This window comes from Diplotaxodon limnothrissa, linkage group LG13, assembly GCF_057381915.1.
Source record: "Diplotaxodon limnothrissa isolate DT_005_m linkage group LG13, D_limnothrissa_male_GT1.1, whole genome shotgun sequence".
NCBI classification, from domain to species: Eukaryota; Metazoa; Chordata; class Actinopteri; order Cichliformes; family Cichlidae; genus Diplotaxodon; species Diplotaxodon limnothrissa.
Window position 1 is genome coordinate 4,964,102 of NC_140608.1, and position 13,791 is coordinate 4,977,892.

General features: G+C 38.6%; 1 protein-coding gene across 1 annotated transcript in view; it reads right to left on the reverse strand.

The window, feature by feature from the left end:
- Positions 1-9,135: 9,135 nt before the first annotated feature.
- The window catches only part of slc8a1b (solute carrier family 8 member 1b), a 135,517-nt gene continuing 130,861 nt past the window's right edge, over positions 9,136-13,791 (reverse strand). The window contains exons 10-11 of the mRNA XM_085369056.1: positions 10,516-10,619; positions 9,136-10,218 (exon numbers count right to left, since the gene is read on the reverse strand). Coding sequence (XP_085225182.1) covers positions 9,946-10,218; positions 10,516-10,619 — 377 coding nt within the window. The 3' untranslated portion in view covers positions 9,136-9,945. The remainder of the gene's footprint in view (positions 10,219-10,515; positions 10,620-13,791) is intronic.

Below are 13,791 nucleotides of genomic sequence, written 5' to 3' on the forward strand. Positions count from 1 at the left end.
TCCTCACAAATATATATAAACATGTACACACACACACGCGCACACACACACATCTTTTAGTATATCTCTTTTGTGACAAAAGTCAGAGTCACAGGTCATACCTGTTAGGGAATTATTCAGTCTAATCCATTCCAGTAGTGTTCACTATTGCAAACCCAAGCAGATTAATCACTGTCCCATGGATAACTTGCTATTTTATTAGCCCGTTAAAGTAAATACCTGCAATGCTTCAAGATGTGCACTTTTAATCTATATCTTAAAGGTATAGTACAGCATACAACAAACTATCTTTAAAGTACTTGATTGTTTTGTAAAGCAACTTGTTGTTCAGAACACAGGCTTTGAATGAGCACTGACTGACAGAGAGCTAAAAGAAAGGATTTTCTTTAAAACAGAAAATCAAGGCTTGCCCTTTTGTCTCTCACTAAGTCGTTGCATATAGTTTGACAGCCAACTTTGACTTTCTGACAGTTTTAGGTTTTATTCAGCATTCAGGATCAACCATGCACACACACATACACATGCATAAATTCGCATTAAGTTCCCAGCATGTTAACCTTCAAGCAGTGGGCTGCCCAGACAAGAACCTGTCTAGAAATCAAATGTGACAGGCTAATGAGATTTCAGACAGACACAGCAGAGGGCAAATAATGAACAGCCAAGGCAAACACCTTTACATAAGTAACGGCATGAAACATGCTGCAACACGGTGTATTTTGCTGACTTATACGCAACCTTCAAACAACAAAAATAAAAAAGAATTTACCTAGTCTCTTGTCTCTTACCTAGTCTCTTGTCTCTTACCTAGTCTCTTGCACTTTAAATAACTACACCAGGGTTCACCTAGTCTCAGGGTGGGTCCATTGTTGTGTGGGAGTGGTTTGCCCCCTTGCCTTGTAGAGTGGGCCGACCCACGTTAGGATATCCAGTCTGCACCTGCAGGGCTCGTGGGTGCCCGTAGGCCAACTGGGTGGGATGGGGAAGCAAACATTGCTGGGTGCACCTTGTCTCAGACCCAGACCAGTTTGTCTTGTCCTTTTACTGTGTGTGTCTGTTGTTTGACTAGGTTGTTGTGGATCACCATGGATGTTGAAGGCCATTCATGTGGCTTTGCTGGCTGTACTGCCTGGCGACACCCTGAAGCACCACAGTGCTTCAATTCTGTTTGCAAAAGGTGCTAGACAGGACAGGATTAAAATAAATAAAACATCAGCCACAACTAAATGTAACAAACAGGAAGAGGATTTATTTGTGTTTGGAATAATCCATCATGCCTGCAGCAGAGAACGGGCATGATCCATCATGGTGGCAGCTAAGGAAGAGGAGAAACCTAAACACAATTCATCTATCAATCAGCTCTTATAAAGGCTTTCTACTGACCATTGTGTAACTTTCTCTATATTTACATTCTGTTTATTTCTCTAAAAGCCCTGCAGTTTTTTCTTTTTACTCAGTTTCAAATCAGACCCCCTACTTTACCCGGAAGGCGTTTTTCCTAAGTGAGTGCTTTAGGCAAGTGTAACATGCCGTTTGGCTGCTTTTAGTTCAAATAAACCTAGAAGACATTCAGATCAAGAAAATAACAATTTACAGCAAATGGTTACACAGATTTATGAGGGAGCTCTCACAAAATGCCAATCACGGTCACACTATGAAAATCAATTTTGTCACGTGCAAGATTCGGCAAAATGTTTTTAACTAGGATAGACTGGGACTGAGCTGCAGCAGCAAACAGTGCCAGCATGGATGTATCAGGATAGTGACAGTAACAAGGTTGCATGTAATATAGTAACTGGATGTTAGGTAGTAAACACAAGTTAAGGTAGTGATTTGGAAAGGTAAGTGAAATGTGTGATGTCAATATTTGCAATGACTAATTAGTATTAAAAGGGTTGTAATATTAAGCCTGCATTCTTACTAACAACAGTGGAAAAGCCTTTTGTTGTCTATATGAACCTTTAGATCTCTCACTCTGTGACCTCAAAACACTTTTCTGATGGGTTTATGGCCACAGAAGCCCATTTACTGAATATAAAATGATAGCCATTTTTAAAATTATGGTACCGCTGCACCATTGAGAGCATCCTGACCAACTGTATAACAGTCTGGTGTGGGAGCTGCTCTAGCGTTGCAGAGGGTTTTGAAAACCGCACAGCGCATCGCTGGAGCACCACTTCCTGCCATACAAGACATCTGGAGGAAGAGGTGTCTGAAAAGGGCTGGGAAAATCATCAAAGACCCCAGTCACCCAGCACACGGGCTCTCCTGCCCTCTGGGAGCATCCGGACTAAGACCACCAGGTACTGGAACAGCTTCTTCCTTACAGCTGTATAGATCCACATTCTGTAATATATCTATATTATTGCAAAAGCACTTTCTGGATGGATGCAAACTGCATTTTGTTGCCTTGTACTTGTGACATGTGCAATGACAATAAAGTTTAATTCCATTTAGAAGGACTGTTAATCAAACATTACTGTGTGATTTAGCCTATAAGCATACAGTATCCCTTTGTTTCTCAGTTAGATCCTCATGTCCGGTTTCACATCAATGGTAATGGCAGATTGAAGCTTAATAGTGGGATGTCACTAACCAGAGGGGGATGTCACGATTCAATTCAATGAAATCTGGTTGAATTATATTTATAAACTACCAAGCAACAGTCATCTCAAGGCTATACCAGTATTTTACTTCATTGCAAAAGTCACAAGCCAACCTTCAGCTCTTTGTGCTTTGCTTCCAAGAAGCAAAAGTGAATTGTGTTGGTCAAACCTCATTAGAAATATACTAATATACAAATTTCCCATTTATATGTGCAAATTATTTGCAAATTTTCCTCTTTTCCAAGCTATATATAAACAAAAGAGTGGTGACTCAAGATTTTTGCAGAGTACTGTATATAAAGTCTATAACTACTATAAATTACACAGCAGGGGACATAATTTGTCAGATAATTAAAAAAGACCAGTGCAAATGTGAATTTAGAACATTTTTATACTCTAAAGGACAGATGTTCTATCTGTACTGCATAAAATTTATATAAGGTAGTCTCAATAACAGTCTATCCACTGGTAGATTTTTATTTTAATCCAAATTAATTATTTAGTTATTAAAATCCACAGTATTGGTACTATTGGACCTTAGTGTGGCATTTGACACCGTTGATCATGACATATTACTGGAACGTCTCGAGAGCTGGGTCGGACTCTCTGGTACGGCACTCGACTGGTTCAAATCCTACCTTAACAACAGGAACTTCTATGTGTCAATAAGCCAATTCTCATCACAAAATATAGAAATCACATGTGGGGTCCCCAAAGGCTCCATCCTAGGGCCCCTCTTATTTAGCATTTATATATATATGGATGTTCAAGTGTACAAGAGACACACAGATTCTATTTACTTATTGAATATGTAGCTAATAATAGAAACTGCATAATAAATATGTTTGATACTAAAGCTTTTAAATACAGACAGGATGTAACACAAACACACATGCTCACAAACACACACTGTAGAAAGGCAGTGCACTCACAGGGTCTCTGAAACAGGGTATCCCAAACTTTATTTTACTGGTTTTATCAGAATTACCATGTACCATGGAGAGCAGTCACAGTTAGTGGCAACACACATACAACAACTTTCCTCCTATCATTTGGTCTTGACCAGAAATTAATTTAAAAAAGAAAAGAAAATTAATACACGCACACACAGAGAAACAGCGGCAAAAAGAAAACAAATCTTAAAAATTATTACAAACATGATTATTAAAGTTACTGTTCCGTTAAGAAAAGAAAAACCCCCCACATCAAATCAAAGTGACAAACATAAAAAACCCTGAAACACCCCGAAAGTGCAAAGAGGACAGAGAAAGAAAGAGAAGATGAATGAAAGGAAGGAGTGAAGAAATAAAAACCAGAATTTGTTGGCACAAAGGAAGAATTTAGGAAAGAAAAACAAAAAGAGAATTATTCAGCAACCAAGATAAATGATCGACAGCTCGGAAAACAGATGGTTTAAATACAAACAAATTATCCGTTGAGAGACTAAATCAGATGCACAGGCAGATATTCATAACTATACTTGGATGTTGGTGAATAGAAGCAGTTCTAGAGATAATGATTTAGGGGGCATAAAAAGCAACCATAAGTGAGACACGAGTCAAAAAGACAAACTAAAAACATAACGCTGTCTGAATCAAACGACAACAATCACTGACAAAAGGCAATCTCAAAAGCCTCCAACGCCAAAATAAAAGTAAATGGAAGCAGATGGAAGGAAAAAAATTAACCAACCAAGAATGAAGAAAGAGGATGCATGGGAGGGCAGAGTGAGGCAGCGATAGAGAAATAAGCTCTAAGCAAACTACAACTTCTCCAAAAAGGCAATATATGTCATTCTTGAGTGTAGCGAGTGTTGTTGTTTCCTTTAAATAAATATGTAGAATTAATTCTCTATGGTTAGTGTGATGGTCGTATAGTCCACCTCACTTATAACACTGTACAGTATATACACATTATTATTATTATTATTATTATTTCTTTAATGACAAAATAACCTTTAGATATACATACAGTATTCCTCATACAGCCACAATATTAGAAGTAGCAAGCAGTGTCTCTTTTTTTGTACAAATAACCCATGCAGCTCCCATATAGATTACTTATTTAAGATACATAACTTCTTTAAGATCTCATCTCTCATTCAATAACAGCAGATATTGCCTTTTTTAACAAAAAAACTTGATGAATTCATTAGTAATGTGCAAGTTACTCCAAAAAAAAAAAAAAGTCATCGCATCTTTGTTTAAATTAAAAACAAAATGTTGTTAAGCTCTACATACATTACAAAATGTAACTGAACAGAAAAAAAGGAAAACCTGAATCTGTACAACATTCAAACCTTTTTTAGTCAACACTAAGGAAATGGGATACAATTCTCTATAACTATATACAGACATGTTATCATTCATGCACAGTGTCAACAAGTAGCACATTGACATTCCAAAATATGGAAAACATGGCATAGGGAGACAGAGGGTAGAACGGGAGCTGGGAAGAAGATACGGAACAAAAGGAGAACTGCCTGTTTTGGTTACTTTGGCAGCAGTGAGATTGAGAAAGCAAGATAGAGAAAGAGGGTGGAGAGACACAGGGACAGATAAAGACACCATAACAATACACATGCTGGGCAGGAGAAGTCCACATCAGTCTCTCTGACCCAGAAATCAACATATGGCTGTAACTTCATTTTTTAATTATTATTATTATTATTTTCATCTTCTTTCGTGTCATCTTCTTTTTCTTTCTTCTTCTCTACATCACCATCCTTTTTTCTACATGTTAAATGTTGCATTTTAAGGTAGAGAATAGCTCTGGTAGCCTTTGTTTCCAGCGGTACATTTTTTTCTCTGTAGCAAATATTGCTCCGCTTGTACCAGTAGGGGCGTTTGTCCTTCCTTTTGCTCATTTTGTCTGTCCGATGTTGCTGTTATTTATTCCTCGGTCTGTCAGACAGACAGTCAGTTAAAAAGTGAATATGGCAACACAAACATATCGTCAACCCTTACATTAGAATCAACATTGTTAATGGTTTACAACTGATTCAACACCACTGTATTTTTACATCAGGTACATCATTATTATTGTGTAAATCAGAGACAGAAAACACAATCTCTGTTTTTTACATCAGAAGCAACTCTGTAAATGAACCAACGTAGTAGCCGTTTCACATAAGCGACAAGAACCAGTGCAATGCTTGTCCGTCATTTAAAAACCTGCCCAATTCTGTTTCAAACCCCACCACAGAAGAACAAAAGTTAAAACAAATGCAATCTACAGCTCATTTTTCTACTCCTTACTAGCTGTTAGTGTTAATATATACAGTGATGACCTGGCTAACTTTTGACCCTTTAAAATGCAGAATTTCAAACCAAAGCACGAAGCTGGACTCAAGCGTTATTGTGACTTGAGCTGGAACAAATTGCTTTACAGTCTTTGCAGGAAAGTTGCTAGTTGCAGATAGAAAAAAAAAAGTTAACTTCAACCAGAAAGTTAATATTTGATGATGTACAGCCAAGAAAAGTCTTTAGCTAAACAACAGCTAACAATGTTTAGTTTCCAGCCTTGTTTCAAACTCTGAACAGCTGTCATTAATCTGCCAATAAGGTTCATGTCAGACTAGCTCTTAAGCCAAAGTGAATACACCCAGAGAGACGGTGCAGCAACGCCAGTGCAGCAAAGCCAGTGCAGCAAAAGAGCTAAATTCCCATAAAAGAAAACTTTTAGCATTAAAAAAAAAAAATACAAGCCATAAATTTAATGCACGAAACTGCATTTTTGCAAGCATTTGATTCCTGCTCACGCTAGAGTTCACCTCAAAATATTAGGCAGCTGGCACATTTTAAGTAATTCCAACATGATTTAGCAATATCAAAGACAATACCTTACTGAAGGTACTCAAAAAGTGATGCATACAGCTTTAATATCGTTATTCCTTCTTTCTTTTTTTAAAAGCAAGCTAGCATAATTTAGTTTTTTTACAGTGTATAAACCCTCAGCTCGTGCCAGTGAAGAGACAAATACATACAAATTTAAATAAAAAGATTTGAGTTCTGTTAAAACAACATCAAGCCTTTTTTAATGCTTTTCAGATTACTAATCAAATATGAATTATATTTGGTGTTTTAAGAAAGATCCATTGGTTAGAAAACCCTTTACAGATTGGACTGCAAACATTAATTTCTGATATAAAGTTTTCCCTTTGGCAAAACAGGGGTAAACTGCCACTCCAAGGCCTTCACTTAAGAACAGCTACTCTAATGATGAGCCACAGATTGTGCTGAGTTTGACAAATGCAAGTAATGCAATATCTCATTATACTGTAGCTATCAAATGACATATACACCAAATGTCTTTTCTTAGTAGTTTTCAAACTGTACAACAAACAAAACTGCAGCAACAAAGCCATTTTTCTGTAGCACTGTCTTCTCAAATTTTCATCCTAGTGTTGTTGTGTAATTAATAATTTTTTCAAACGCTATATTCAGAGTATTTATATCGTTGCAATTATCTGGATTTGCCAAACTCATCCAATCTAAGCCAGCCCAGGTCTACTTTCTCAGGGGTTAAAATCTGCCTTTTACAAGAATCCTGCCAAGTTTAAAATGGATTACATCTAGTCCGGACTACTTACTTTTACAGATGACATTATAAATACAATTTATCATATACATCAAGTAAAAAACACATTAGAAGCAAAGGAATTCTGGACTTATGGACTTTTATTATGCCTACATATACTGTAAGTTACGTGTATGCTGAGATCTTTGTGAGTTTAGCTGAATGTTGCAATAGTTAACAGTCTGAAGTCTAAACTTCTCTGACAGTCGAGACAGGCTTTAAAATGTACATAATTCTGGGCCCTTGGTGTTCGAGGTTTTGGGATCGATTTGTTGTCTGTCTAATACTGAATTACAGAAAGCAGAAGATTTCCAGACATTTAGTGTTTTGGAATTTTAGTTTGTGAGTCTTACGATCTGGCAGTAAGTTTGGTCTGCACGCAGTAGACGTAGTGTTTCATATGCCCCGGTGTCCTTTTAAGCTACTAGCACACTATTAGGATGATAAATAAGTCCAAGTGGGCCTCTGTCACATCATGCACACAGACCAGGGGTAATAATTTAAGATCAGTTTACATTGTTAAACTAACAAAAGTATGCTACATATATAATAGAATAACAGAGACTGTTTGTGCCCATGTCACAAAGAGAGATTATACACTTTAGGAGTTAATTAGCTTTTAACCAGGGTGGACTACCATGGTAACCTGGCTACTGAGAATTAAAACACTGGGCTATATACTCCACAGCAGGAGGAGATTTGTGGGGACAAGTGTTGTAACTGTATCCCTGTTAGCTTTCTGTTATTGCCCTGAAACCGGTGTGAGCTTGTCAAACACAGGCTGTCTGAGATTAGATGTAACCTGTGTTACATATCCACATTTACCCCGTCCTCTACGCTGACGTCCGGCCCAACAAAAAATCATTTTCAGCTATCCCTTTATCTGATGGCTTTTGTGTTAAGACTGAAAACTGGCAGCTGAACTAATGTGTCAAGTTCAACAAGAATGAGTAAATCCCACAGATCACATTAAGGTTATTTGTTTGAAAGCAACTTACCTTTGAATAAAGAAATATGACAAAGCCAGATGGTAATTGCTTTCTTTAGGTTAAGGCCTTCGTCATCCAGACATATTATGAGTAAAATGTTTTTGACTAGTAGTGTTTTTTGGAATGAAAAGTTGAAGCCTTGTCTGAATGAGTACTTAGAAGCAGCAGGTTGCTTTTACAATATCTAGGAAATTCTTGATGCCTGGTGTGGTAACATAACAAAGACGTGCAGCTATTATCTCATGTAGCCCTGCGCTAGTTTGAAGCAAAGCTCTTTTAACTGAGAAGTCAATGTGTAAGGTTTACCAATATAAGCGCCTGTTAAATATTCCCCTTAACGACCAATCTATGTGAAACATTATAAATCAAGGGTCAGGGTTAGGGATTAGTGGTTATTACAAAGCCCTTGAAGATTTTGATTGGTCCAGCGACCAGCCAGGTTGGCGATGCACAGAGATAATGACTGAAGCTGTTAAGTAAACCAAGTGGCAGAAAATGAAGGAAAAGAAGGCCTATAATGGGTGCTAGCTAGAATTTTCAGGCTATTTAAAAGTTATGATTCAGAAATGATGGCAGCAATCCCACAGGTGGAACACCAGGTGGTTCCATAGTAAAATCAAAAATACCTAGATATTTATGCAGTGATAATAGTTTCTAACAGTTTTCGACGGTAGAGTGGCCATTTCGTCTTCTCAGACATGACCTTATTAAAGGTAAAAGCACACTAACCACTTCTTGGTTCAAATTAGTCCTTAATTCATTTACATTTACAGTATAAAGCAACAGAAAGAGGGTCCGATCAGGAGCGCATGGCGTAACCGAGACATTCAGAAGGAAAACCGTGAAGCTGTAATGTACGATCAGCTCTTTATATTTACAATTCGAACCTCAGTGACGCTTAAAACATTTCATCTCACTGAATTTGCTCTCCTGCGAAAGTCATACTCGGCATTTCTACAGGCTGGGAGAGCGAGAGTCAAAAAGACCTCGAACACGAAAGCATATCTCGCCTCACGCAGTGAGAGCAAGACGAGAGGCGTTTTTTTTCACAGTACTTGACCATCTTCCCACAACACACAAGCAGGGACACCCACTGTTACACACCAGCACACACACAGTTAGTTGTCATGAAACAATTGTGGCAATGTATCCGGTTTCTTCTGATTATGTTTTCAGTATTGTCTGGTCATGCATGCACATACTGATAAAGTTATTCTTTCTTTGTCTGTCTCACTCCTGCCTGTTACAGTGTTTGGATACGATGCACTACACTGAAAGAGGGCTCCTGCTGAAACCACTCGTTCTCAATAGGAGCTTTTATGGTGCGTACCTCTGTTTTAACCTCAGTCCAAGTGTTTAAATTCATTGTAATTCTGTAAGGTCGAGCCAGTTGGGACACGTTTAATAAGATGACTTGATTGGTTTGCACTTTTAGAGTGAGACGCGAATATATATCTTTGATTTTTTTCCTTTTCTCATTAAGCTTCCACCGTTCTGGATAATTTCGCTTCCTATTAATCTCATGTTTTTTGTTATCCTTCCATGCATCTGTACCTCTTTCCATTCTGTCTTTATCTGTTTAAATGTGCACTCCTTCATCTGTACATCCATCCATTCATCTATCATTAAATCTATTGCTGAAGGGGGGACTTATAGAACAACGAGACAGCCTTAATTCCTAAATCCAAATTCATCCATTCATCCACCTCCCCCTTGTTTTTTCCTCCATGTTTTCTTGCTTTGTCCCACCCTTCTCTTCAACATCTCCTATCATCTTAGAAGCCCTGGATGTGGCAGTAGGCTTCCAGTGAGGAGAAGAGGATGTAGAGGAGCCACAGGCTAACGAACAGCATGGTGGTAAGGGCCTTCGCAGTCCGGGGCCCACCCAGCTCTCCACCAATGTCTGGTCGCCGTCGGTACATCAGCATGGCGACACAGATAAAGGCAAAGATGGTGAAGAGTGTGACCGAGAAAGCCAGCGTGCCAGGATCTACCCTGAACTCCTCACCCCTGCTGTTGTGGTAGATGGCAGCAATGGACCACGCCACCTGTTGAACAGCAGCAAAACTGAATTTAATAACATGAGACGCGGTGAGCATGTACAACAAAGGAAACAAAAGCAAATATAGACTTTGCCAAAGGAGACAGATGGGTGTGACAGACCATACCACTTGTCAGTCACACACTCATTCATGCAGAATTAAAGAATAGGACTCATGCAGTAACCTATCATTTATACCAAGCACAACATAATAATTTATACTACAGCAAAATGACAAGCACTACTGCATTTTCTCTAAATAGCTATCAATCAATACATCTTTAATCAAATGTGCTGGACTTACCCCAATGCCCAGAAACACATTGACAGCATTGGAGCCTGTCACATTACCAATGGATGCATCTGCATACTGATCCTGGATAGCTGCTACCTTACTGGCAAATGTGTCTGGATGAAGAGAGAGAGAGAGAGAAAAAACAGAGTTGTCATTGGCCATAAAGTAACTGGTGATCGTTGTTACAATCTCTCATGTTCAAGTTAATGAGAAAGAAAAAAAAAAGATCAGATACAGCTGATCGCAAGATAAAAAACACTCTTAATTCTGATGATGACTTATTAAAAACTTTGACTTTCCTATTCTTCTTCCGTCACCAAGAAATGAATGCAACCGTTTTTGTGGAGTGAAAGTGTAAAGCAATAAATAAAACAAAATGTTCCATTCAGTGTAAATTAAGTGTTACTGACTAAATGTCTAACACTGCAAACAGACTGACACGCCTAATCACAAAATCCCCCAACTGTGCCTGTTGCCTGTAACAGTTGCCTTTGTTATCATAGAGTATTTGAACTTTTTTTTTTTTTAATGTTATTTCCACTTTCAACCAGAATAACAACAATGGATATCTATGCCAAAGGTACAAGGAGGGGAGGCAAAAGATAGATGAGGAGAGGAAAGAGGAGATATAAGTTGGATTACACTTTTATCGTCATGGACAAGGTAAGATTTCTGCACAAAAAGATGGATGACTTTGTAGCTCTTCTAAGGAATCGGTTTGACTTCCATCAGTGTATGGTTCTGCGTTTCACAGCAACACAGAATTAATCAAGATCCCATTGCTCCCACTGACAAACAGGAATAATCTAAGAGTGGTAAGAAAAGAAGGTTTAAAATACAAACGATGAAACACTGGTCACACTGCAGTGAAGATATTGGTCTGTTAGAATCAATGTTTCTCCAACAAACAGCCATGCTGCTGCTGGAAAACCCAGTAAGACTGTTACTGGAAGATTTGAATTATGCATCGTGCATTCTACGACTTTCACATGACTGAGCAGCTGTAATGGGATAATTTCCCGCTGTGAATTATGAAAATTATTCAGGATCTGGTAAATTTGCAGTGATTTCTGTGTTACACAAGACTGCATGGACAGATAAGGACACTTTTCATGCATGCATAATGTATATAGCTATTAATACAGACCACATACAGAGCACTATATAAATCTTGTTTTCTATTTTTAGACAGGCAACCTTAAATTAGGAGCCACAATCTTTAATCCAATTGCAGTGTTTCTTCTACAGCAGCCAGCATATGCACGATTTGCTCCGAGATCAAGAATTTACAAAGTTGAATTGCAGTTAGGGGGAACAAACAGATTTTGGCCTGGTGACTAAGAAGCAATGTGCTGCGTAGTCCTAAAAATTTCCCCTGCCTAATGTTTGCCAAACTACAGCAGCTCCAAAGTCATGCTCTTCCTTCCTGCACTGAAAGGAGCAACGGTGACTCTGCCAGATCTCAACAATAGGCTGTTTGGTGAGCAAATAGCCAAATGGTCAGTTAGCACTCTTTTCTGGCTAGCTTCTCTTTGTTAGTGATTCATGTCATCTTGCCTTTCTCTGCCAGATACAACAAGAAGAGACAAAAACTGTGATTACGGAAGAAAGAAAAAGATGAAAAGAGAAGGAAGGGATTACTTGAAGCAGCAGCCAACCTGGCTTTGGAAAAGAGGATGATGGGAGGATCAAGAAGTAGATACAGGGTGGTGATAGATATGACAATTGGCCTGTGAAAGAGACTAACACCTGTCTGCTGGGCTTATGGATGTGTGTCAACGCTCTGTGTGTTCCTGTTTTTGTGTGTGTGTTTTCTGTATTAAGAGCGCATACTGTATGTACACTGTGTCTCTGTGTGTTTGCGAAGTTTGCCACCTGGGTCCAATCTGATGCCATGTCTCTACCAGCTGGCAAAGGCATGCACGCCTGTGCATCAAATGGTCTTAGAGTGCTTGTGAGCTTGATTGAGTGGGTGAGTCCGTGGGTGTGTACGTGTTCAGCAGTGACGTGAGTGTGTGTTACTGTGAAACAGGTTCCACTCTGAAGCTCCTTATGTGACACTATGGCTCCCTGGAGAGCTTTTTGCCCTCTTCCACTACCTCTCTGTCAATCAGTCACTGCCTCGCTCTTCTCTTTTTGACGTCATGCTCCTCCTTCTTCCCCTCTCCCCTCTGTTCCTGTTTTTCCCCATTGCCTCTTAAAATGGAAGAACATGCAACTAATATGCTCAGGAAAATCTTGGCATTTGGAACGTTTATAGTGTTAGCAATAAAGGAATAAAAACAGAAGCATTAATCCTCTGGGGACTGTGACTATCCAAAGGAAATCTGGCCCTCTTGAGATTCCTTATTATAGATCACTGGTCCACAAAATACTGAACAATACACAGAGGGGTATATAAATACTCAGGGGGTATAAACCAGTTGAAAATCTTTTTAAAGATATTTTGTTCTGAACTGGACAGTGCTGGGAGACTGATGTGTGGCAGCTCTTATTAGTTTAATTGAAAAACATTCAGGAATATTTATTAATTTGTTACTTTGACAGAGGGTCAAAGAGTATTCGAGTATTTTACAGTGACTGATCATAAATATCTTATCTATTTACATTTATTTGTCAAAAATCATGTCTTACATGACATATTTATTGTGATACAATATTGTGAGGATACATGATGACTATCAGCTTCACTGTCCTGAACCAACATTTATTGCACAATGCTTTTATCTTCTGTATGTATCTTTTTTTTTCTCTTTTAAATCCCTGCATATTTTCCTCAGTTTATATGCTCGGATCAAATTTCTGAAGCCATTAGGAGTCATGATAATACACTGCACACATCAAGTGTACTGTGGAATCACGAACCAACAAAGTTTTACCTGAAATTTTACCCGAATACCCGCAAACTACAAAGAAATGTGAGCTTCTTTAGTTTCAAATTTTCCTAACAGCACCGCTTTAGTTGTTTTCTTTCTATCTCCCTTTCTCCATGTGTGGGTTAGCCTGGCTAACTGTGATAAACGAGGGTAACTGACATAGAACCACAGCACAGGATGGGTTTTATTAACTGTAATAGCCACAGAACTGAGGTCTGTTTCTTTGTGTGTGTGTGTATGTGCGCGTATGTGCGGTGAAGCCACAGGAGGCTCTGTTAATAAGGCTGAGAGCTTCAGAAAGGCTGAGCCACTTTGTTTTCATTCGGCAGCTCTACACATTGTGTGCAGTACTGTGACTTGAGCATCTCTGTGTATGTGTCCATAAATTCAGCTGATATCAAGTGCATAT